The sequence below is a fragment of the Tenrec ecaudatus genome, chromosome 1, assembly GCF_050624435.1.
Source record: "Tenrec ecaudatus isolate mTenEca1 chromosome 1, mTenEca1.hap1, whole genome shotgun sequence".
NCBI classification, from domain to species: Eukaryota; Metazoa; Chordata; class Mammalia; order Afrosoricida; family Tenrecidae; genus Tenrec; species Tenrec ecaudatus.
In genome coordinates this window covers 4,729,224-4,752,489 of record NC_134530.1, presented here as the reverse complement: position 1 = coordinate 4,752,489, position 23,266 = coordinate 4,729,224, and the positions used below count along the sequence as shown (strand labels likewise).

The 23,266-nt window shown below is 57.0% G+C and overlaps 2 protein-coding genes across 4 annotated transcripts; one reads left to right on the top strand and one right to left on the bottom strand.

Moving 5' to 3' along the window:
• Positions 1–721: 721 nt before the first annotated feature.
• Positions 722–10,389, top strand: STAP2 (signal transducing adaptor family member 2). 3 transcript variants are annotated; one of them, XM_075535591.1, is made up of 13 exons: positions 723–956; positions 4,236–4,307; positions 4,453–4,575; positions 5,166–5,222; positions 6,086–6,186; positions 6,727–6,861; positions 7,246–7,315; positions 7,395–7,497; positions 7,600–7,674; positions 9,018–9,188; positions 9,281–9,373; positions 9,544–9,606; positions 10,258–10,389. In XM_075535591.1, the coding sequence occupies exons 1-13, from the start codon at positions 855–857 to the stop codon at positions 10,320–10,322; spliced, it is 1,230 nt and encodes a 409-aa protein (XP_075391706.1). In that variant the 5' UTR covers positions 723–854; the 3' UTR covers positions 10,323–10,389. The 3 variants fall into 3 exon arrangements, with proteins under 3 accessions (XP_075391709.1, XP_075391706.1, XP_075391710.1); XM_075535594.1 differs by lacking the exon at positions 9,544–9,606 and having other exon boundaries at positions 722–956; XM_075535595.1 differs by lacking the exon at positions 7,600–7,674 and having other exon boundaries at positions 724–956.
• Positions 10,390–10,570: 181 nt separating this feature from the next.
• Positions 10,571–22,257, bottom strand: FSD1 (fibronectin type III and SPRY domain containing 1). Its single transcript, XM_075535589.1, has 13 exons — positions 22,142–22,257; positions 21,089–21,184; positions 20,803–20,934; positions 18,407–18,508; positions 16,761–16,783; positions 16,507–16,628; positions 15,598–15,807; positions 14,420–14,518; positions 13,396–13,555; positions 12,978–13,057; positions 11,115–11,366; positions 10,901–10,989; positions 10,571–10,802 (listed from the first exon to the last, which is right to left on the bottom strand). The coding sequence occupies exons 1-13, from the start codon at positions 22,154–22,156 to the stop codon at positions 10,692–10,694; spliced, it is 1,491 nt and encodes a 496-aa protein (XP_075391704.1). The 5' UTR covers positions 22,157–22,257; the 3' UTR covers positions 10,571–10,691.
• Between the last annotated feature and the right edge of the window lie 1,009 nt (positions 22,258–23,266).

The following is a 23,266-nucleotide window of genomic DNA, read 5'->3' as shown; positions in this document are numbered from 1 at the left end:
GACGCAGCTCCGCCCCTCAGGGACCGGTAGAGGCCTGAGCGCAGGTGCAGGGGGCGGGGTGGGGGTGGGGCAGGGGAGCAGTCCTAGGGACTGAGAGACTGGCTGCCTCCCTGGAAGAATGTCCCAGAGTGGCCCCGGTCAGTCGCTGTACTTGGAGGGACTGTCGACGTTCTGTAGTGTCTAATTTTTGACAAAGGTAAAACATGTATATGTGTATGTGTATATAGTATAGTATAGTATAGTATAGTATAGTATAGTATAGTATAGTATAGTATAGTATAGAATGTTCATTCTGCCCACCGGAAGGTTGGAGGTGCGAGTCTGCTCCAGGAGTCTTGGAAGAAAGGCCTGGCAATTGACCTCGGATTCACCAGTCACCCGAAGCCCCATGGAGCGCACTTCTGCTTGGACGCAGGGTTGTGTTGGTGGTGGCTGGTGCTGCGTCCTTCTTTCTGTCTGTCTGTGCCCCCTCTTGCCACCCCCTCCCATGCCTCAACCTCACCCCCCCCCCCGCCCCCTGGCTCTGGCGCCCCACTCCCTGGTCCTCTCTCTCCCCCAAGCGTTGGACGACTGGGTCCTAACACCTGGTGCACCCTCCCTGCGTCATCGCAGCGGTCCCTTACTCCAAGACTGCAGCAGGGACTTCCCCCACCCTCACCCCCGGAGACCAGACCCGAACCCTGCCCAGCCTAGCCCAGCCCAGCCCCCGCCCAGTGCTGGCAGGGGAGGGCGCAGGAGCCTGGCGGCTGACAGCAGAGGAAATTCCCAGGAACCTGTTCCTCCGCTTCCCGGCCCAGCAGGGGCACCCGCTTTGCTGCGGGGAGAGGCCCGGCCTGAGACCCGGCCGGGTGGCCATGGCCTCGGCCCTGAGCCCGCCCCGCGTCCCTAAGCCCAAGGCCGCTCTGCCTTCACACTACTATGAGAACTTTCTGGAGAAAAAGGGGCCCCGAGACCGGGTAAGAAGGGGCGGAGTCAGCGCTGCTGGGCGCTCGGGCAGGGGTGGTCTCTCATAGACTGGGGCAGGGGCGCAGTGGGCGCAGGAGGGAACGTGTGCTGGGGGGCGCGAGGGACTCGGGGCGCCCAGTCTCTCCCCTCTGGACGGGTCTCCTCCTCAATTGCTACCTCTCTCTCCCCGGTCTCTGTGTTGCTGTGTCCGTGTTTCTGTTTTTCTCTCTGTCCTTCTGTCTGTCTCTGTCTCTCAGTGTCTCTGTCTAATTTGTTAAGATCTCTCTCTCTCTCTCTCTCTCTCTCTCTCTCTCCAACCCCCCACCCCCGTCTCTGTCTCATTTACGTGGGGCGCTGTCGTCTCTCTTTGTCTCCGTCTCTTGGTGCCTCTGTCTACTGTACATCGGGCACTGCCCTAGGTCTCTCGGCGTCTCTGTCTCATCTGTGTGGGGCTCGGTCCCTCCTTGGTCTCCTCTCTGCCTCGATCTTTCTGACTTGGGCTCCCTTTTCTTCTCCCATACAAACAAGACCAGGAACTCCCTCCAGGAAATGGGGAACTCTGAACTCGGCCCCTCCTCCCACACCATCCCAACTCACAGCAACATCCAGGAACCTTGGCCACCGGGGTCAAAGGCAGGACAGGCAGGCGGGTGTGAGGAGAGGGCCACATTGGGGAGGACCAGAGACAGACCTGGGAAGTGTGTGTGTTTCTCCTACAGCCCCACCCTTCCTCTACCCGCCCCCCACTCCGGATACAGCTGGAAAGGACCCCTCCCCGCTTTTTCCTGCCTCTACCCAGAATGCTTTCCCCCTCAGCTTCTACACCCCTTATCCTCCCTAACCATCACAGTACCTAGAGGCAGGTGGCTGGGAAAGGTTACAGGCCCTGGGACCAGAGGCCCAGGTTCAAATCCCCTCTCCGTATCCAAACCATGCTAGCTGTGAGTTTTAGCTAGGTCCCCCTGTGGGGAGAAGAGGAGTGCTCAGTAGGCAGAGGGCCTGACTCAGGGCAGATGCCAGTCTGCCACAGGCATGAGCTTGCCTGATGCTCAGGGCACCTCAGGGTGGTTAGTGATGCACTAATATGCTGATGGCAATGGTGCCATTTCCTTGCTGGGGAAACTGAGGCATGGAGACTGTCAATGTCTTTCCAAAGGCCCATAGCAGCTCTGACTTCATCAGATCAGCATTTAGCCACTGAGAGGTTAACAGTGACAGTTCTGCTCCCAGTGCTGGCCACAGAGCAGGCCTTCAGAACAGGGTTGCTCGATGTGTTTCTGGGTGGTGGGTACATGGAAAAGGGATCGTTGGATAAATGGGCAGGTGAGTGGATAGGTGGGTGGATGGATGGATGGATGGATGAATAGATGGGTGGGCAGATAGATGGATAGAAGAAGGATGGGTGGGTGAATGGGTGTGTGGTGGTTAGATGGATGTGGAGCTAGAAGAATGGATGGTTGGATAGGTGGATGGATGGAGGAGAGTAGATGGATGGATGGGTTGAGGGATAGATGGAGGAGGGATAGGTGGATGAATGTATGGGTTGGTGGGTAGGCAGACTAATAGATAATGGGTAGGTGGAAAAGGGATGAGTGGATGAATGGATTGGGTCATTCGGAAGATGGATGGATGGATGGATGGATGGATGGATGGATGGATGGGTAGATGGATGAATATGTGGATGGATGGGGAGATGCATAGATGGGTGGATAGATGGATGTGTGGATGTATGGATGGATGTGTGGATGGCAGCTTCAACACAACCACCATCTTTGTTTCACTATGGACTCATTTAAGTGCCTTCTCCTTCAGGAAGTCATCCCAGATTCACTCCTTGGTAATCTCTCTCTCTCATCGATAATTTCATGGCACAGAGTTGGTGCCTCTCGAGGGCACCTTGCTTGGATAATGTTAGTCATTACAGTGTATTTAGAATATGATCTGTTTAGAAAACAGGATGTGTCCCACTCATCATTGTACCCACAGCAGAACTGGGTACAGAGTAGGTGCTTAGAGAATATTAGATGAACAGACCCTAGCACCCCATTTGGGACATTTGGATTGTAGAACCTTGGGGGAAATCTTGAATCTGTAGAACTTCTAGAATCCAGAATGTTGTGGAATCCTGAGACTGTAGATTCAGCATCTAGTCCAGAACCTGGCATCTAGGAGGTATGTGTGTGTGTGTATTCATGGGATGGGTGGATGAAGAGATAGGCAAGTGGATATATGTGTGGCTGGGCTGAATGGGTGGGTAGGTAGAGGGATGGAAGAATAGTTGGTTGGGTTGTGAATGAATGAATGAATGGATGGCTGCATGGCTGCATGGAGGGAAAGGCAGGAAGGGAAGGGTGGGTGGATAAAGGAATGATAAGAAAGTGGGAGGAGGGATGGGTGAGTACACAGGTGGCTGGATGGGTGGGTGAATGAATGAATGGAGGGGATAGGGTGAGGAGACAGAGAGGGATGTGTACGTGGATGTGTAGATGGATAAGTGGATGGTAGATGGATGGGTGAATGAGTGCATGGTTGAAAGGACAGATGAGTGAATGGAGGGGTGGGTGGATGAATGAGTGGAGGAAGAGAGGTTTAGGTGAGTAGATGGGTAACTGAATGAGTACATGGATAGATGAATGGGTGAGTGGCTGGATGAAGGAAGGAAGGAAGGAAGGAAGGAAGGAAGGAAGGAAGGAAGGAAGGAAGGATGGATGGATGAATAGATGGATGGATGGATGGATGGATGGATGGATGGGTGGGTGGATGGATGAATAGATGGATGGATAGATGGATGAATAGATGGATGGATAGATGGATGGATGGATGGATAAACAGATGCATGGTTGAGACATCATAAAGCCAGTTAGCTCAACTCATCCTGAACCTCACACACTCCCACAGATTTAGGGGCTGCTTTGGGTTCCTCATCCAATCATGGTTCCTTCCTGGTCTTTCCTTGGAAGATAACAGACCCCCCAGCTTCTGGGTCCTGAGTGGAAGTGAGAGGGCCTGTGTGAATCAGCAACTGACCAAAATCAAACGGACTGGCAGATGGATGGGAGCTGTCAGCATCAGCACCATGCTCCGTCCGGACTCCATCGGGAAGTCACCCAGGTTCCCCGTTGCAATCCCTCTCTCCTGACATAGCAAGTGGTGAAGGCAGCTATGTCCAGAATATTACCCAAAAAAACCCATCCAGGTAGAGAGAACAGCAGTGCAAAGACCCTGAGGCAGGCTCAAGGTTGTTGGAAGGACCCAGCTCACCTGCTTCTTTCTCTACCTCTGGTCCTCAGGATTACCGGAAGTTCTGGACAGGCCTCCAAGGTCTCACCCTTTATTTCTACAATAGCAATCGGGACTTCCAGGTAAGGATGAGTATGTGAGTATGGGCCCTGGAGATGGGACCGAGCAGAGAATGTGGATGGTGCAGTTAAATTAGCAGCTACATCTTCAGAGGAACTGAGGGGACACAGGAATGGGGTTCAGACCTTCTGCCTCTGTCTCCCCCAGCACGTGGAGAAGGTAGATCTGGGAGGATTCGTAGAGCTCAAAGATGACAGCTCCCGGGCGGGTGTTCGTGATGTGGGCATTCACTTCAGCCTGGTCCTTAGAAACCAGGAGATCAAGTTCAAGGTAAGTCCCTGGGGGTGGGGTTGAACAAATTCCCTCCCCAGCATGCTCTGGTGGCCTTGGACAAGTCACTCAGCCTCTCTGGGCCTCAGTTTCCTAGGTTGTAAAATAGGACAATAGGTATAAAGTGTCCATTCAGCAAAAGTTCTGGTCTACAAGGCTCAACGGCCCCAGGCCCCATCATCCATCCTTGCAAAACAATACTATTTATTGAGCACCTACTATGCATCGGGTGCTAGTCGAGATGCAGCAAACAAGACAAGGGAGAAAACCCAATCTAATGTGTGTGTGTAATTATTTAAATATTTACCTTTTGCTGAGCGAAACAAGGGCCAGGTGAAGGGAGACGTGGGGTGGGCTTGCGATTGTGGGTGTCTGTGGAAGAGTTCTTCATCCAGAGAGCAGCTTGTGCAAAGGCCCTGAGGTAGCTTGGAGGGTGGGAGGGAGAGGAGGAAGGGAGAGCAGGGGAGGCACAGGGAGGGGTCCTGGGCCCTGATCCCAGTGCTCACACACGCCCTCTGGCTGTTGTGGGGAGAACAGACGAAAGGTGGGAAAACCCAACAGGGCCTCTTGGCTTGCTGTCCCTCCCGTAGGCGGAAAGCCTGGAGTCCAGGGAGATGTGGAAAGGATTCATCATAACTGTGGTGGAGGTAAGTGGTCCTCCTCCCTCCCTGGGTTCACATAGGCTTCTCAGAAGACCCTTTTTTAACTTCCAACCTGAACAATCCTCTTCGTCAGAGATTCCCACACAGATTTGGTTTACTCACCCCTCTTTTCAAAAAAGAAAGAAAAAGTTGTTTAGTGCCCTCTTGGGGTTAGCCACTTTTGTGCTGTAGCCCATAATCCAGGCTACAGTGTCACTCCGAATGCAATCACGTCAATGTCCAGAAGGAGTCCTATAGGACAGGGTAGAACTGTCCCTGTGAATTTCCTAAACGGTGGCTCTTTAGCAGAGTCAGAAGGACTGGTGGTTTTGAACCACTCACCTCAGAGCTAGCAGCTCAACACAGAACCACTATGCCACCAGGGCTCCGAGGACAAGATGGAGTTGGCTGCTTTGTAGCCTTCCCTGGATTGTTCCAGCACCCCCTGGGGGCTGTCTCTCCCACTTTAGGAACCACAGCCCTATCTAGAGTTTCAAACCGATGGGCCGCAGGCCAAGTAGGGCCACAAACATTTATTTTGGTCTTGCCAACGAAGTGCTAAAACCTTTCAAATGCGCGGACCAGACACTAAAAATGAGCTGGTGGCGTTGAAAAGTCAGGCATTCTGGTTGTTGAGTTTCAGACCCTATATTCTAGCACCTCCTGTGTCCCCACTTTCCCTCACTGTGCCCCCACTTTCACTGCAGTACTGCTGACGTTTTTGGGTTCCTCTCTTCATCATCTGGAGCCCCCAGAACTGGCCTCCCATCTGGGTCCCGCACTCTGGCCTCAGTTTACCCCTCTATGACATGGGCACAGTCACCCATTCTCCGACCACTGGGCCTGCTCCATGCACCATATCCTCTTAGCTTCGAGTTCCGTCCAACCTGACCCTGCTGCCTGGGCACCTGTACCGGATGGCGGAGGCCCGGGACAAAGAGGAGGCGCGCCGCCTGGTCGAGCTGCCCCCGTGAGTGGCCTGCCTGGGCCAAGGGGGTCCGGGGTAGGGGTGGAGGGCCGAACTAGAATGGAAGTTGGGTCTAGCGTTGAAGACCAAATTGCCAGTGGACTGGCTTGGGGTCAGATCCCATGTTGGGGGCAGGGAAAGATCACAGGAGGTGGGATCAGGGACTTAGGGGAGGGGCTAGGTTCTTGGGGCGGCTGGGATTGGGTTCTGAGGAATGCGGCTAGGTTCCTAAATCGGGGACGAGGGATGAGGCATGAAGAGCCTGGGCTTGAGAAGTTGTACTTGTTGGAGTTGGGGGTGGGTGGGGGACAGGTTCTTGGGGTCCTGTCTAGGCTCCTGGGGGCGATCTTAGGCCCCTAACTGGGTATCTAGGTGCAGCACCTGAGCCGGCGGCTGGATTAAAAATTCAGGGGGCGTGCCTAAGCATCTGAGGGCGGGGAAAACATGCCAGGGGCGTGTCTAGGTGCAGGGACGATTCACGCCCCGATAGGGCAGGGCCCGGGGCGGGGCCTGGACCGGAGGGTGTGACGCGGCCTGTCGCAGGTGCTTCCTGAAGGTGAGCCGGCTGGAGGCGCAGCTGCTCCTGGAGCGCTACCCGGAGTGCGGGAACCTGCTGCTGCGGCCCGGCGGAGGCGGTGCGGGCGGCGTGTCAGTCACTACCCGCCAGATGCTCAACGGGTGCGCATGCCTGGAGGGTAGGGGAGGAAACCAGGGAGGGAGGCGTGGCCTGGCTCGGTGCGCATCCAGGTGGGGCGTAGCTGGCCCCCCGTCCTCGCCCATCACAACTGGAACCGGGGTAGGTCTGGGGGCGGTGCCAGAGCTGAACCTAGGGACCCAAACTTGGGCGGTGACCTGGTTTCAAAGCCTGGGGTCAGATTTTACCTGCGGAGGAATCTCCACTGGGGTGGAGCCAATCCTGGGGCGGAGCCAATCTGGTATGGGCGGGGCCAAGTCAGTGGGCAGGGCCTCCATCGGGGCTGGTCCACCAAGGGGGCGGGGTGCAGGCAGGTCCTTCCCAGGGGTCCGCCTGAGAGCTGAAGACCGCGCTCCTCGCCCCCACAGCTCGCCGGTGGTCCGGCACTACAAGGTGAAGCACGTGGGGTCCACCTATGTGATCGACGTGGAGGAACCGGTGAGCGGTGGACAGGGCCGGGACCAGGGCCCACAGCGTCCATCCCCCACTGCCTGACCGCGCCCCCATTCTCCCCCAGTTCTCCTGCCCCTCTCTGGACGCAGTGGTTAACTACTTCGTGTCGTACACCAACAAGGCCCTGGTGCCCTTCCTGCTGGACGAGGACTATGAGAAGGTGCTAGGTGAGTGTGGCCCAGGGAAGCCACTTCCACCCCCACCCCAACACACCCCTGGGTCAGGCTCCAGTTGCCGCGCCCCCTTCCAGGCCGTCCTCTCTGTTCTAGGCTACGTGGAGGCAGACAAAGAGAACGGCGAGAGTGTGTGGGTGGCGTCCTCAGCCCCCGTGGTCCCTGGCCCAGGTGACGCTCCCTCCCCGAGGCCGCTGGGGCAGAGGTGTTAAGGGCTGGGCCCTGCAGTTAGCATGTCCACACACTGCGTGATTGCGCACAAGCTGCAGGCAGGAACCCGGAAATGACCCAGATCCTGTTCCCAGACATCTCCCAGGTTTGGGAGCTCAAGGCTGTAGGGGTCCAGGTTCGGGTCCGAGGCGGGGTCACGGGTGGCCAGAATTGGAAGGGGCAGGGCAGAGGAGTTCAGGAAGGCTTCCTGAAGGAGGTGTGTTTGCTGAAGGTTTCAAGATTTCAGGAGGTGTGATGGTGCGCTGTGCACAGGGGGTGCGCTGCCTGGTGGGCAGTAGCCAAAGGTGGGAAAGGGGGCAGTGGGCTTCCGAAAGGGGTGGGAGCCCAGTCTATGGAGGGAGAGGAAGACACAGAGGGCTGGGGTCAAGAGGGACATGTATGTATACGTTTACATACAATGCACACACACACACATACATGTGAGCTGTATCGACTTCCCTAACCAGAAACTCTTCATACAGTACAGTAGCTGGGTGAACATACACATACCTGTGTTCCTGCACACACCATGTAACATGTCCACCTGTTCCCACCCTCTGCCATCAGTCGGTCCCAACTCCCAGTCACCCTCTGGGACAGGGGAGAACTGCTCTACTGTTTCCAAGGCTGTCAATCTTTACAGAACCGGCTGCCTCAACTTTCTCCCTGGGGCGGGTGGTGGGTTGGACCATTGGCTTTGCACAACCTAACACACTATTGGGCACAGTTGTGTGTACACAACAGTGCAGATATAGCGGTTCACAAGCTGAACTTAAAACACGTGTGCAATTACAGTTTGGCAAATGACAGAGTGGGGTAAGCGGAGACTGCACTTGGCTGCTGATTACAAGGTGGGAGCTTCGAGTCTGCTAAAGGTTCCTTGGAAGAAAGGCCCGCCATCTACTTCTGGGGAAATTATCCGCTATGGTGAACCCTTTGGAGCAGAGTTCTCTGTTTGCACCTAGGGGCAGCATGAGTTGGCGCCCCCTCAACCGACAAGGGTTACTGATGACATGCAACACACTCACGCGAGAGCACCCAAGTGTGTACCTAGACCGTACACATAAACACATAGTGAGTTATGTCTGTACTCATACCCCCAAGGGAGCCACAGCTCATGAGGAAATTGCATGTAGGTAAATTCCATGCCTGGGTACAGAGGCGCACATAGATAGGCTCAGCAGTAGAGACACGCATGTACATCCAATCTCCTTCCTGAAACCACATAGGTGTGCCCCACCCCACCCCCAAGGTATCCGTGCACCACCTGGGGGGCCCTGACAGTACCTCCATTTTCCAACCAGGTCCAGTGCCCCCTGCTGGCGGCCCCAGGCAGCCACCTCCTGTGTCCATCCCTGTGCCTGCTCTGAACCAGCCGCCACCTCTGCCCCCACTGCCCCCACCACTGAGCCAGGACGAGAACTATGTGATCCCCATCGAAGACAGCCCAGCTGCTAACTACGTGAACGAGGAAGGTGGGGATGGGGACAGGTGCTGTGGGCAGGAAGCACGCGCCGCGTTAAGGAAGTTTGGTATGACAAGTCACACTGCCCCTCTGCCCACCCAGTGCTGTCCTCCTGTCGGCAAGCCATCCAGACGCCCAAGAAACTGCTGAAGCCTCAGGCAAAGACCTCAAAGCCACCTCCTGTGCCCAAGCCAGGTAGGGGGGCGGGGCTTTCCCCATCCCCACCCCCCACCATGACCAAACCAAGCAGGAGGGGCCTCTCCCTGGCCCTGCCCACCATGTCCGAGCCAGGGTCTCTTCCCAGCTCCACCCGCCACTTGTGAAGGGCGGGTGCCTTCGGCCCTCACCTGCCTTTGCCCCCACAGAATCCAGAGCCCTCAACGGCGTCCTGCTGGGCCGTACAGCTCAGAGCGGCCTCCCCGTCACAGGTGAGGGAGCCGGACATTGAGGGAGTGGGCCCCCCACACACACCGTTGCCATTGCTCAGGGCCTCACGCTCGGCTTCATGCCAGTTTGGGATTTCCAAGGCATTTTAGGGAGATCTTTGGTGGCCCTGACGGTTAAGCGTTTGGCTGCTAGAAAGGTTAGACCCCATCACCCACCCAGAGGTGCTGCGGGAGCAGACCTGGTGACTCTTTGCGAACGGTCCCAGCCGTAAACACCGGAGTGAAGCTTCACCCTCGCAGACAAGAGCGATTCAACTCACGCCATTGCGCTTCTTGGGCACAGGGTCACTGTCTTTGCTCGGCAAACTCCCAAACCAAAACTCATACCGAGGGCCATCGAGTCGATGCCGACTCATAGCGACCCTACAGGATAAGGTAGAACCGCCCCCCCACCCCCCGTGGGTTTCTGAAGCGCTAACTAGGCACAGGAGTATAAAGGCCTGTCTGTGTCTCAGCGCAGCTGTCGGTTTTCAACCTCCGACCTTGCACTTAACAGCCCCGCCATAACCACCACGCCACCAGGGCTCCTAGTCCCTTGCACTGGGCCCTGCAAATTGTGGCCAGATTGGGGTGATGGGGGTGGAAGGGGGACCACCTGGCCCTGCTGAAGCCTCAGGAGCCCCGCCTCCACAGGGCTGGCTGAAGTCACTGCGGAGCTGGAGGAGAAACTGATGAAGAGGCGGGCCCTGGAGCAGTGAGGTCGGTCGATGCTGAGCACTTCTGCCCCAACCTCCCCTCCCCAGTATTAAAGCCTGTACCCTCACCCCCAGGGCTAACGTGTGTCTGTGTGTGGCTTGGGGAGAGGGTCCCTGTGGTGTCCACTTCCTGCCCCTACTTCCTCCTAATGTTATGCTCAGCAAAACCCTGTAGAAAAAAAGCCTGTGGCAGGCCCCGTGGTGGAGCGCCGCCCAGCCCCAAGAAACCAGCCCCACAGCGGAGCCAGTGTTTGACCTTTATTGGGAGGCAAGGTGGGGGTGCCTGCTCCCTGGTGGGGCCCCCAAATCAGGAGTTAAGGCTCCAAGCAGCAAGTGTGAGGAAGGCCACCCCGGCAGGGGCGGGGCCGCGGTCTAAGTCAGGCTGGTGTTGGAGCTGCTGGTGGCACTGCCCCGCTTCTGCAGGCAGCGCACCGAGCTGGGCACCTGCAGGCCGGACGTCACCTGGAAGCTGCCACACCACACCTGCGGGGCGGGCGGGGTGAGGGCAAGGAGGAGGGAGATTAGCACCACAGCTCCTGGCGCCACCCGCTTCTGTCCCTGGGCTGTGGGCGGGGCCTTACCGTAAAAGCAGGTAACACAGGCTGTGTGAACTTGGCCTTAAAGGTATGAAGCAGCTGTTTGGTCCGGGCGTTGTAGAAGGACAGGAGGCCTAGGGTACAGGGTAGAATGGCGGGGGGCCTCTCAGACGTGAGGGCAGGAAGGGGAGGCACTAGGGGAGAGGACGTGGGTCCACAGATAGGTGCTGGCTGGGGCTCCCTGGGGGCGCAGGGTCACCTTGGTGAAAGTCGCAGTGCACACCCAGGCAGTCGGGCACGGGGGCGTCCAGCGTCTTGGCTTTGTTGGCGTGCTTAGCCGTGAAGGTCACCTGCAGCCAGTTGTTGACGTGCAGGCACCAGGACGCAGCCGTCTTGCCCAGCTGCTCGAAGCGGCCCAGGCTGCGGTAGGCCACGCCCACGCCGAATGCCTTGCTGTCTGGTTCATAGCGCACCTCCCAGTAATGCTCGCCGCTGTCAATCAACGTGTCCCCTGTGGCGGGCAGTGGAAGCTGGGTACACATGCCCAGGGCCTCCTCCCTCCAGGCCCGCAGCCCCCACCCCAGCTCACCTTTCTGAACACTCACTGCCAAGAGTCCATGTGGACCCTATAGGGCAGGGCAGTACCGGCCCCTGGGAGTTTCTGAGACTGTAATTCTTTACAGGAGTAGAAAGCCCCATCTTCCTCCCGCAGAGTGGCTGGTGGTTTCGAACTGCTGACCTTGCCAATTCAAACCACTGTGCCACTGGGCTGCCTCATGCCCAGAGGCTCCTCGCAGACACCCTCTGGCCTTTCAGACACCCTCAAATTCCTCCCCATCTGCCCCAGCTCCTGGCTGACTTGTTACCCTCACAGGTGCAGGTCCTACCTTCCTGCAGGAGCTCCCTAACCCCCACCGGCTCCACTACAGCCACTGCTGTGGCTCCTTCCTCCTGTCCCTGCCCCAGTCCAGGTATGTGTCTGCCTGCAGTCCCTGGTGCAGGCCAGTTTCCCCTGCCCGGCTTCCCCCTGCTACTCCCGAGCCAAGCTACGCGACAGAACTTGGCTCCTCTCTCAGCCTCCCCTGAACTTGGGTTGTAGCTCCGGAGCCTCTCCACACTCCAGATGCTCCCTGAGGCCATGTGCTCCCTAGACCTTTCCCTACCCCACCCCCAAATCCGGATTCTGGCCATCTCAGCTATTCAGTCCAGTGTGGCCCACACTGTGGCCCCACTCAGACCACAGCTCCTCTCTATAGATAGCTCAGCCACCCGGACACAAGATGACCCCCTCTGTCTCAGCCACTACCAAAGTGACAGCTTGTCCACGCTCTCTGCTAAGGATTAGCTATATCCCTCTTACCACCGCCACTTCACACTGTCCCATTGTGCCCTTGCCTCTTCCCTACACCCCACCTTGCCCCCCATTCCAGGAGCTCCCCCAGAAAATCCGATCTTAGCTCCCACTGCGACCCCCATTCCATTGCAGGCTCCAGCGACCCCCAACCTCAGCCCCTAGATCAGCAGTTCTCAATCTATGGGTCGTGACCCCTTTGGGGGGGTGTGGTCAAACGACCCTTTCACAGGGGTCGCTCAATTCATAACAAAAGTACAGTGATGAAGTAGCAATGAAAATAATTTTATGGTGGTGGGAGGGTCACCACCACATGGGGAAAGGTATTAAAGGGTCACAGCATTAGGAAGGTTGAGAACCACTGCCCTAGATATACCCTGTCTTCACCTCTCTCCCCAGCTGAGCGGTAGCAAGTCCCACAAACCCTAGTTCCTCTGCTCACTCCTGACCTCTGCAGTGCTGCTACCACCACCACCTCCAGTTCCAGCCATTGACTGGCTTCTCCTCAGGCACCAGCTGCTCCCTAGGGGCTCTTGCACTTGCTTAACTTAAGCCCCTGCCCCAACCTGATGTGTCAGCTCCCCCACAGAGCCGGCTACTCCTCAAGTCCCAGGTGCTCCACAGGCTAACTCCCCAGACTCTGACTGCCCCCACCTCCCCATCACCCCAGCACCAGGATCTCCCAGGACAGTTTTGTGGATGGCTGCCTTGGTTCCCCCTTTAGCCTGTCCCCACCCCTACTGTCACCAACTCCCCACCCCCCTTCCTTACCCAGTACTGTGTAGGACTCGGCTGTGAAGCGGTCTCGGCCCCCACGACCTGAGGGCATCCTCTTGGGGGATGGAGTGCCTCTGTGGAAGCAGGGGTGGGGAGTGGGGGGTGGCAGAAGTTCAGCTCAGCCCTCACCTCATCAATACAGGGGCTTTCCAGATCCACCCTAACCACTGTGGAGGTTTGGTTAGTCCCTGAAAATAATTTGGCTCTTTTCACATACTGGGTCCAGAATGTCAGAACATGTGTATGCACTGGGACACTTGGAGAACCCCTATTCAACCTTCAGAACCCAGTTCAAAGTGTCCGCACTGTCATTCATTTACTGAGTTCTCCCACCCCAGCTCTGGTCAGAGTGGACTGAGTGTCTCCATGTCTAGCTTGGTGTTGGGAGCAGGGAAAGGTGGGGGTGGGCTACCTGGCTGGGGAGTTGACCGGAGACGCTGTCCGTCCCTTGCTGTCTTTCTCACGAGCCTTGATGTCCTGCACCTTCCCGCCCATGGCGTCCCACTCCACGGAGAGTTCATCCACCCGCAGGTTCTGGTGGGATGTGGACGCATCCAGGCGGAACATGAACGCTGGGGCCGGGCAGACATGGGAGTCACAGAGATGGGGGGTGGGGGACCCAGAGAGACACAGACAAGACAGACCAAGACAGATAAAGACAGGGACGGAGGGACAGGGAGAGACAAAAAGACAGGGACAGTGAGACAAACAGACCAAGGCTCAGAGAGCGAGAGAGCCAGACAGAGAGAAAAGGGAGGTGGGCGGGGGGAGGAAGAGGGAGAAGGGCTAACTGTCTCCCAGGTTTGGAATTCTTTTCGAACCAACGGAGGGGCCATGGTGGCCTAGTGGTTAAGCATTAGGTTGCTAATCGCAAGACCAGCAGTTCAAAACCACCAGCCGCTCTTCAGGAGAAAGGTGGGGCTTTCTACTCCCGTACAGAGTTAGAGTCTCAGAAACCTAAAGGGGCAGTCCTACCCTGTCCTACAGGGTGGCTGTGAGTCTGCATCCACTCGACAGCAGGGAGTTTGGTTTAGTTTTGGTGCTACCCTGAGACTCCACTGGGTTTAAATCCCAGGAAAGCGGCTGGGCAACAGCATGAAGAGGCGAGGCTAGACTGCAGCAGAACTTCCAAAGGAGTTACTGAGTGTTCACTACTGGCACCCCACCAATTACTCAACTTTATAAAGAACATTTTTAGAAGTGTGTGTGTGTGACTATAAACCCCATCCAGGTGTAATGTAATGGATCAACCTCAAAAGCAGAGTTGGACCAGGGATTCAGTTAGAAAAGGTCCCTTGGGTTGAGCTCCGAGCTTCCTAGTAGCAAAACAAGAAGGGCCTCAAGCCCAGTTCTAGGCTTCTTATGACACACCGACCGTCTGGGACCCAGAGAGGGAGGGTGATGGTGTTGGAGCAGGCTGGGGGGGGGGCAGTCACCTGGGGTCTCCAGGGTTACAGGCTCTGAGAACTCGCCGGAGACAGCCTTGTTGCAGGCCTTCACTCGGAAGTTCAGGTACTTCATGTCGAACTTGAGACCTGAGAAGCAAGAAGAGAGAGTCTCGGCCATCCCGTGTGGGTCAGGGTTTTTCAGGAGGCTGAGTGGGACTGGATTGCCAGGCCTTTCTCCTGAGCCACCTTGGGGCGGGCTTGCCCCTCCCACTTTCTGGTTAGCAGCCAAGTGCAGGCACCATCCGCACAGGCTCCTGTAAGCACTACACATCCCCCTGGGGTTCGACCTCCCCTGTCCATTTTTTGTCACTTCCTGGGAATTTCAAATGATCTTGGATGAAAATGATACACTCCCCACCAAGGTAGGGAGGTTTCTGGGATTCTGGAGAAACGGGGCGGGTGTGTTTTGGTTCCCACGCCAAGAGCCCACCAATAGCTTCCCGGGTCCTTTGGCTGCCGCCTGGATGAGCTTCCTCTCCTGCAATTAGCATGCTCATTATTAACCATGTATGCTAATTACAGCTCCTGAGTAAGCTGATTACAGCGTCTGAGCCAGCTGGTGAACAGTGGTCGTTTTCTCGTCAGCTAGCTCCCCGCCCCAGCGGGTTTCCTCTGACTCAGCATGGAGTTTTAAACACACTGGGGGACCCCAAAGTTTCACTGCATCCGGACTTAACCCCCACCAGGGAGGTGGGGTCCCCAGACTTCTGAATTTCTTAAAACTGCTAAGGGGATTTCTAAATACTCAGAATCACCCCCCAGAACAATGGTACACACAAGATGGGGATGTTTTTTTCTGGTGGCATAGCGGGTTATGCTTTAGCTGGCTAACCAAAAAGTCGGCGGTTCAAACCCACCAGCCCTCTGCGGGAGAAAAGATGAGGCTGTCTGCTCCCATCAAGAGTCACAGTTTCCGAAACTCACAGGGGTAGTTCAACCCTGTCCTGCAAGGTCGCTGTGGGTTGGGATCCACTCATCGATGGCGGTGAGTTTGGTTTTGGTGTCAAACGTCATCAATATCATTTTCGTTTTCGGCATGATTACATCCTGAGACCTCACACTCCATGAGCTTTGGGGGGTGGGGGGGCTCTCACAGGCCCCGTGACTAATGGGGCACGCAGCATGGGCGCACACGCATGTGCCAGGGCTGCAAGGGCTTCTCCCACCTGTCAGGGTGTACTCTGTCTGCCGGATGCCCTCGACCACCATCCAGGGCTGGTCCTCCTTGAGGCGGGGCGGGCCCTCGAAGTTGGTCCGCCGGTACTCCAACACGTAGTGGTCAATCTTGCTGTCTTCCTCCGGCATGCGCCATGTCAGCGTCACACAGTTGTCCGCCACGAGGGACTCAGCCAGGTCGATCACGGGCGCGCTGGGCACTGCCCAGGACAGAGGAGGGAAGGGTCAGGGGTCTGGGACTCAGGGCGGGCTTCCTTGAGGGTCTGCTTTTGGGGGCTGACTCCCTTTGAAGGAGGGCAGGGGCGGGGCTGGCCAGGGGACAGAGGAAGGGGCAGGGTCTCTCCAACGTTTTCCCGTAAGGAGCGGCAGGTGTCTCACGTTCCACCAACCAGGGAGTAAACTTTCTCAGAATTCCGCCATCGCAGGACAAAACTGGAGAATTCTCTGCTAGTTGGGGGCATGGCCTTCAAGGTATTCCATCATTGGGGGAGGGGATTTCTTAGGGCACTACCATAGGATCCGCCCTGGAGGCAGGTGGCCTCAGGCTCCACCCAGAGACGGGGCCCTCTTAGACTCCACCCAGAAAAAATGGGGCCCCTCAGGCTCCACCCTTGGGGAGGATGGGGTATTCTTGACTCAACCCAGGAGTGGGGCCTTCTCTGGAACCACCCTTGGGCGTGGCCTTTCCAGGGTCCATCCTTGGGGGCGTGGCATTTGCAGGATCCACCCCTTGGGGCGTGGCCTTTCAGGGTCTACACTCAGGGGCGTGGCCTTCTGCTTCAACCTTGGGAGGGGCCTATCGTACTCTATCACAAGCCCTCCCTTGTTCCCCCGGGCCATATGGCAGACCCCAGCCCTTGTGGGCACCCCGTACCCCCCTCACCCACTCCCACACTCACCCGGAAGGAACTTGAGCGCCTGTAGCATGCGCCGCTCCTGCGCAAAGTCCACCATGAGGTGACTCATATTGTCACTGACCTTGGCTTTCAGGGACAGCCGGAAGGCAGGAGCCATCGTCACACTGCAGGGGAGGGGAGGGGAGGGGAGCCCGCTGGGAGGCCTCTGGGTGCTCCGGACAGAGCAGTCTGTGGGTGCAGCGGGACCCTCTACACCCCAGGGGCAGGGCAGGGTGGGGGCAATCCCAGCATCTTACCCATCTTTGATTTGCTTGGCAGCCTGGAGGGAGGGACAGAGCAAAACTCAGACTCGTTTCTATAGAAGCAGAAAGCCACTGGGCCCACTGGACAGATGGGAAGACTGCGTCCCTGGCTCGCAGGCCTAGGGCAGGAACCCTGTTGCTTCTGCCCCCTCCACACTGGCTCCAGAGTTTGAGGCCGTCAGAGACAGACCCCCACCCACCTCCTGCCCCTTGGCCCTGACCTATGGTGGCCAAATTCAGCGGATCCAACACAGGCGGCCCAGTTCAACTTATCTTTCAGAGAAACACCGAGCATATTTACAATATAAAATATGGTCGGGGCAATATTGAGGAGATACTTAATACTGCATGGGTTTGGGCTACTGTTGCCTAAGTATCGGGAGATCACGTAGCGGCTGGTGGCTTGGAATTGCTGATCTTGGGGTTAGCAACCAACACCACCTAACCACCACCAGGGCATGGGATATACTCGGGCTAAAGATTAATTACTCCATGCTGCCATCGACTGTGGTGAAGACTACACACATCTTAATACGATCCCACCATTCAAGTGTATGTGTGGAGAATGGCTTTTTAAAAGGAATTTTGAATTTCGGAGAGACATTTAAAATTGTTCACCATTTAGCATAAGTATACCCCAAGCTGTCTTTAGGACATACTTATACAGGACACCCCATAGTAGATACAGACGCTAAAAATGATGTGTGGCTACATTTGAATAGCAGATACACAACAAATCATTTTTTCAGTGCGTCTGTCTCCTGTCCCATTGGGGGAATCCATGGAACACACATTGCCTGGCCCATGGTTACACTAAAACCGGCTTGTTGCTAAATGGAATTTCAAATACCCAGGGAAGCATCTTTTAGGGCCATTGTATCCCAGTGACGAGCGATGAAAGTGTGAGGCTGCAGCCAAAAGGTGGGTCCTGTGATCAGTGGCTGCTCAGGCAGGAGAGAGAGGAGGCCGTCTGCGTGCACAACAGCACGGGGGGTGCAGTGGGTTACGAATTGGGCTGGTAATCACAAAGTCAGCAGTTTGAAACCACCAGCCGCTCCGTGGGAGAAAGATGGGGCTTTCTTACTCCTGTATTTAGAGTCTCAGAAACCCACAGGGGCAGTTCTACTCTGCCTCCTTCCTTGGTTGCTATGAATCAGAATTAGCTGCCGGCTCGTTTCTGGCTTGTTTGGTACATACGTAGCCTAAATACCACCGGACTATCCTTAAACTCTAATCTAAAATAACTTTTTTTGTGGTGAAGTGTGAATGTCTGAGAAAGAAATCAAATCATTTTCCATTGCAGAGAAGGAATTCATTTTAGGGTTAAGTATATCTCCCACGACATTCTGCACGTACTTGGACGCAATCTAAAGAGCTTTCTGCTCCTGTAACGATTCACAGCTGGGGGACTCAGGCTGTACCCCGAGCTCTACTCTGTTCTGTAGGGTCGCTATGAGGCAGAATCACCCCCATGGCAGCGAGTTTGAGGTTTCTGGTGGTAGTCAATCTTGCACAGACCATATTTATACCTAAGCAGTGATTTTTGTTATTTGAGCTTCAGGTTTAACAGGGCGTCCGGTATCAGGTGGCACCCCTCCCACCCCCACCCCACCCCCCTCGTGTGTGTCTGAGGTGCCCACCTGGGGGAAGTCCTCCCTGTCAGCAGCCTGCAGCGTCTGGTTGGCCGTTTCCAGAAGCTCCTCGGAGCTCTCCAGGGCCCGGGTGCAGGCAGCCAGCTGATTCTACAGGTTATAGGGTGGCACACATCAGTATGCTCACCTGGGGCACCCAGCCCCCCAGAACACCTCATCACTTTCAGGACAGGGGATGATGGCCAGAAGACTGTAGAATCTGACCACCTGGGACACTGCCCTTGGAGTGAAGGGTGGGGTGTCCCAGAGGCAGGGCTGAGAGTCAGTCCCCCCCCCCCAGTTGCTGGATTGGGATGAATCCCAGGGGGTCTTTGGGGAGGAGAGGGTGACCAAGCAGAGGGGGGCACTGGGGTAGCACTCTCCGAACTCAAAGGGAAGATTCAAAGCAGCCCCATCACTGCTATAGCAAGACTTCTCGGCCCCACACTCTGGATGGATCATGAGGCCTCACCATGTCCCCTCCTGCCTCACCCAGGCCACCTGGTCTCTAACTCAAGGTGGGGGAGAAAGGCTGGAGTCCCTAGCTCCCTAGCACACCAGGCCTCACTCCTGCCAGCCCCCCAGAATCCCCTGGAGGACCCCTTGCCTTAAAAACCCACAGGACCTGGCCACACCTGAGCCCACACCTTCTATAATCTCCGGGGATGAAATGGGGGGTGTGAGGATGTTGCCAGAGAGGCTCAGTTTGGAGCCTGAGGCCCACAGGAGCAGGAGTGATACCATCAGTTCTGAGGACCAGTGGGAGGGGGCTATAAGGAAGGGAAATGATCAAGCCACAGGGAAAGGAGGGGTCTGATGAGAAGGGATTAAGAGGGATCGCAGGTGGAAGTGGGGATAAGGGGCCATGGCCAGTGTTACAGAGGCAATTGTGTCCGCCAAATTACTTGCCTTCAGTCATGATAAACCTGAGGTTATAAGGCCCCTGGGGACTAGGACTTTTTTGTTATGCTAATGAGACAGTATTAGCTGGGGTTTGTTTTGAGTCAATCTCTCCTGGGACATTCAGGAGATCAGATACAGAGAAGCCAGCAGAGATGGGGGGAGAGATGCCACATGGCCAAGAATCAGGACCAGGGAACCCCTCCTCCCTCACAGCCCTCCACCAGTGCAGAGAGCAAGCTTTGCCCTACAGCAGCGGTTCTCAACCTGTGGGTCATGATCCCTTGGGAGTCAAACAACCCTTTCACAGGAGTTACACAATTCATAACAATAGCAAAATTACAGTTATGAAGTAGCAATGAAAATAATTTTATGGCTGGGGGTCACCACACATGAGGAACTGTATTAAAGGGTCACGGCATTAGGAAAGTTGAGAACCACTGCCCTAGAGCCAGTCCCTTGACTTTGGAATCTAGGCATCTAATCCTGGGGATCCTGGTTGTGTAGTGGTCACTTGTTGGGCTGCTAACTGCAAGGTCCATGGTTTGAAACCACCAGCCTGGCCGAGGGAGTAAGATGGGGCTTTCTACTCCCAGAAAGAATTGCAGTCTTGGACACTCACAGGGGCAGTTCTACCCTGCCCTACAGGGTCACTCTGAGGCGGCACTGGCTCCACGGCAAAGAGTTTTGGTAATCACGGGACTGGCAAGCAAGACAGAGTCCGCCGTGGACCAACGGCCAGAAGCCCAAACAACCCCGTCTCGGAAGATACACAGCCAGAGTGCTCCTTAGAAGCGAGGGTGGTGGCGCTTTGTCCCAAGTACACAGACATGTGATCAGGAGGGACAGGGCATCGGGCTTGGTAGAGGGGCAGGGGGAGAGGGGAAGACCCTCTAGGAGATGGATGGGCACAGTGGCTGTAACCATGGCCTCAAACAACCAACTGTGAGGTTGGCACTGGACCGGGCGGTGTTTCCTTCTGCTGTGCTCGGTCCTTCGAAGTGGGAACCGAACCACAAGGTGAGCTAGAATGGACTCCAGCTCCTACAGGGCTCTAGTGGTGCAGAGGTTAAAGCAGCAGGCTCCTTGGCAACAGTTGGAACCTATCCAGATGCGGTGATTCGCTCCCATAAAGGTGAGCACCTACGATACCCCCTGGGGTCACTCTACTGGGCCACAGGAGGTCACTATGAGTTGGAACTGGCTGGATGGCGCCCACCACCCACGGACCTAACAAGCGCCTCCTAAACAGGGGGAAAATCCATTTCCATCCATTAGAGCCTCTCATCGTGGGTGCTTCTGTTGACCGCAGTGGCTAGGTCGCTAAGACAGCCGGGGGAGCGGGCAGGGAAAGGACAGGGGAGACCAACACCTGGGCTCAGGCTCTGGGCACGGGAGGGACCCAGGGGCACCTCTGAGGGCAGGCATGGCAAAAGGAGCAGGCTTGGAGGGACACAGAAGGCCAGCTGGGCTCTGGGCAGCCCGCCCTCCCCACCTGCCCTCACCTGCAGCTCATAGGTCCGGCTGGCTCGGTCCTGCTTGATCTTCATCAGCATGCCCTCTTTCAGTTCCTCCAGGGGGACGAAGAGGGACTGGAACTCGGCCTCCAGGTCCTCCTGCACCTTGACCGAGTTCGCCTGCACGACAGACCGGGGCGGGTGGGAGTGGAGGTCAGGGTGGCAGGCATGGGACTAACCCCCTCCTCGTCCAGATGGGAAGCCCGAGGTGGATGCTCTGCACCCTCTCCCCTCCCTCACTCCCTGGCTGGGACCCTGCCTTCCCCTTCCTCACCTCCACATTCAGCAGCATCTGCTTGAGAGAGTAAATGAAATTCTGGATTTCTTCATTCTTCACAGCCAGCGTGGTGATGATCTTCTGCAGAGCTTCCTGTCTCCCCAGGAGAGAAACAGACACACACACGCCCATGTCCCCCTCGGCCTCCCCTGGCTCCCCCACCCAGACGCTCCCGCCCCAGCTCTGCCCTCCAGGGGGGCCACGGTGCCTCACAGATGGGTACCAGGATCAGATCTACTTTACAGAAGGGCAAAGGGATGCTCAGAGCGGGCTTCTTGGAGGACCAGTTAAGGTACAGCTACTAGACCCACAGGCCTGGCCCTGTGCCAACTCAGTGGGGCTGCACAGGCATCAAGCAGGTACCTAGATTTGGAGGGAGAGGTCTGAGCTGGGGGGAAGGGGCTCACCCGGAGCAAGAAAACCCCAGAGGAAAGTAAGACCTCCGGAGAAATGGGCTAACCTGGCACCAGGGGCTACATGGGCAGACACACCCTAGGGGAGTGGGCTGGCTTGGGATAAAGGCTTGGAGGGAGGGATCCTGGCTTGGAATTTACCTGGGGGAAAGGGGCGACCTGGGCAAAGGGATTAGCCGGGAGAAGGCACATGTCCTGGAGACGGGAATTGGAGAGAGAGGAGTCCAGGTAAGGGAAACTTGGGAGGGAAGGCTGGCCAGCGAGGGTCTCTGGCACTGAGCCCCTTTCCCTGGGTTAGGGGTGCGGGGGCTGAGGCAGGGAGGCGTCCTCCCGGGGACACCTGATCAGAGGCCCGGATGAAAGGTATGGGGGATGGGGTCAAAGCTGGGGCTGGGATGCAGGGTGGGGGTGGGCGGGGTATGGGTATGGAAGGGGTGCGCCTGGAACCCAGCCAAGATGTTAAGGAGGCCTTGGGTGGGGTGCGGGGGGAGTCTGCGTCCGGGATTTGGTCCGGGTGGAGCTGGGCGGGGGCGGGGCCTTGGCCGCAAAGTGGGGTGGGGGGGGTGCTGCGGCATCACCTGGTCTCCTCCCTGGTCCACCCTCGCGCAGGCCCCGCCCCGCCCGGCCTGGATCCTACCCTCTGGTCCTCCATGGCGGCACCCCGGACACCCCCAGTGCAGCCCGGCCCCGGCCCGGCCCGCGGGCCCCCGCACGCTCCTCCTGGTCTCGCAGCTGCCCGTGCCGCTGCCGGGAGCCAATGGCCCGCCGAGCCCTCGCCGCCGCCGCCGCGCCCCCCGTCAGCGCTCCATCACTGCGCGCAGTGCGCAGGCGCGCGCATTCTGGGACGTGTAGTTCAGGGAGGGCGAGGGATGCTGGAGCAGGGGTGCCGGGCAGGCGAGGTTATCGGGAATGCCCGGGCCCGGAGGCCGGATGTCCGGGTTCGAGCCCTGACGCTGCTGTGTGACTTGGGGGCCCTCCCTAGCTCACTTGGTATCCTCGTCTCCCCACTTGTTCGCCACCCCTGAACCTCACAATCTGGGTCTTCCAAGATCCTGCCTCACCTCCCCCTAAACAAAGCAAAACAAAAAGAGCCTGCCTTGCCCTTTCACATCATTTACCCCATTAAAAGCCACGGCCTTTGCCTGAAGATGCCCACCGCCCCCAGTCCTTGTACTCCACCTCACCTCCGGACTCCTTTACATCCCACAAAGCCCCAGCCCCTCACAGCTTGATGTCCCTTCAGCACTCACATTAGACGTGAGTCCCTCTCCTCTATCCGATCTGGGGCCCACGGGGTGTATGATGGTCCAGATGTGGTGACCTGACGGGAGGGGGGCGAGCGTGGGAAGGACGGCTGTGGCTCACAGAGCCCACCTCCCGTCCTCATGGGGCCTGGGGGAGTTAGACCCATTTCACACACGCGGCTTCTAAGGAGGCTCGACTTCCATTAGACTGGAGTCCAGTCTCTCGGGGTCTCTCCAGGGCCCCCCAGCATTGCCCCTCAACAGAGGGTGGGGGAGGGGCTGATAACCTTCATAAAGGCCTGTGGTCTGGGGCTGGGGGAGGCTGGACCCTGTTCTTGTAGATGTGGGGAGCAGCGAGCTTCTGCAGGGTGCCTCCCAGAGGTTGCTGGGAACAGTTTTTTGAGGCCTGCCTGTGTCTCGGTTCTGGGTGAAAAAGGAGGTCAGAATGTGGTTGGGGTTAATACGCTGAGGCCACTGGTCTGTAGCCTTCTCCCAGGGGGCTCTTCCGGCTGGGGGTG

Excerpts from the sequence above, each read along its gene's own strand:
- FSD1 (XM_075535589.1), bottom strand. Across the intron at positions 20,935-21,088 it reads AGATGCTGCTGAATGTGGAG|GCGAACTCGGTCAAGGTGCA; the intron begins GTGAGGAAGGGG and ends TCTGTCGTGCAG. Across the intron at positions 18,509-20,802 it reads GCCGGACCTATGAGCTGCAG|AATCAGCTGGCTGCCTGCAC; the intron begins GTGAGGGCAGGT and ends TATAACCTGTAG.
- STAP2 (XM_075535591.1), top strand. The coding sequence starts at position 855 with ATGGCCTCGGCCCTGAGCCCGCCCCGCGTCCCTAAGCCCAAGGCCGCT. Across the intron at positions 9,189-9,280 it reads TAACTACGTGAACGAGGAAG|TGCTGTCCTCCTGTCGGCAA; the intron begins GTGGGGATGGGG and ends CTGCCCACCCAG. Across the intron at positions 9,374-9,543 it reads ACCTCCTGTGCCCAAGCCAG|AATCCAGAGCCCTCAACGGC; the intron begins GTAGGGGGGCGG and ends TTGCCCCCACAG.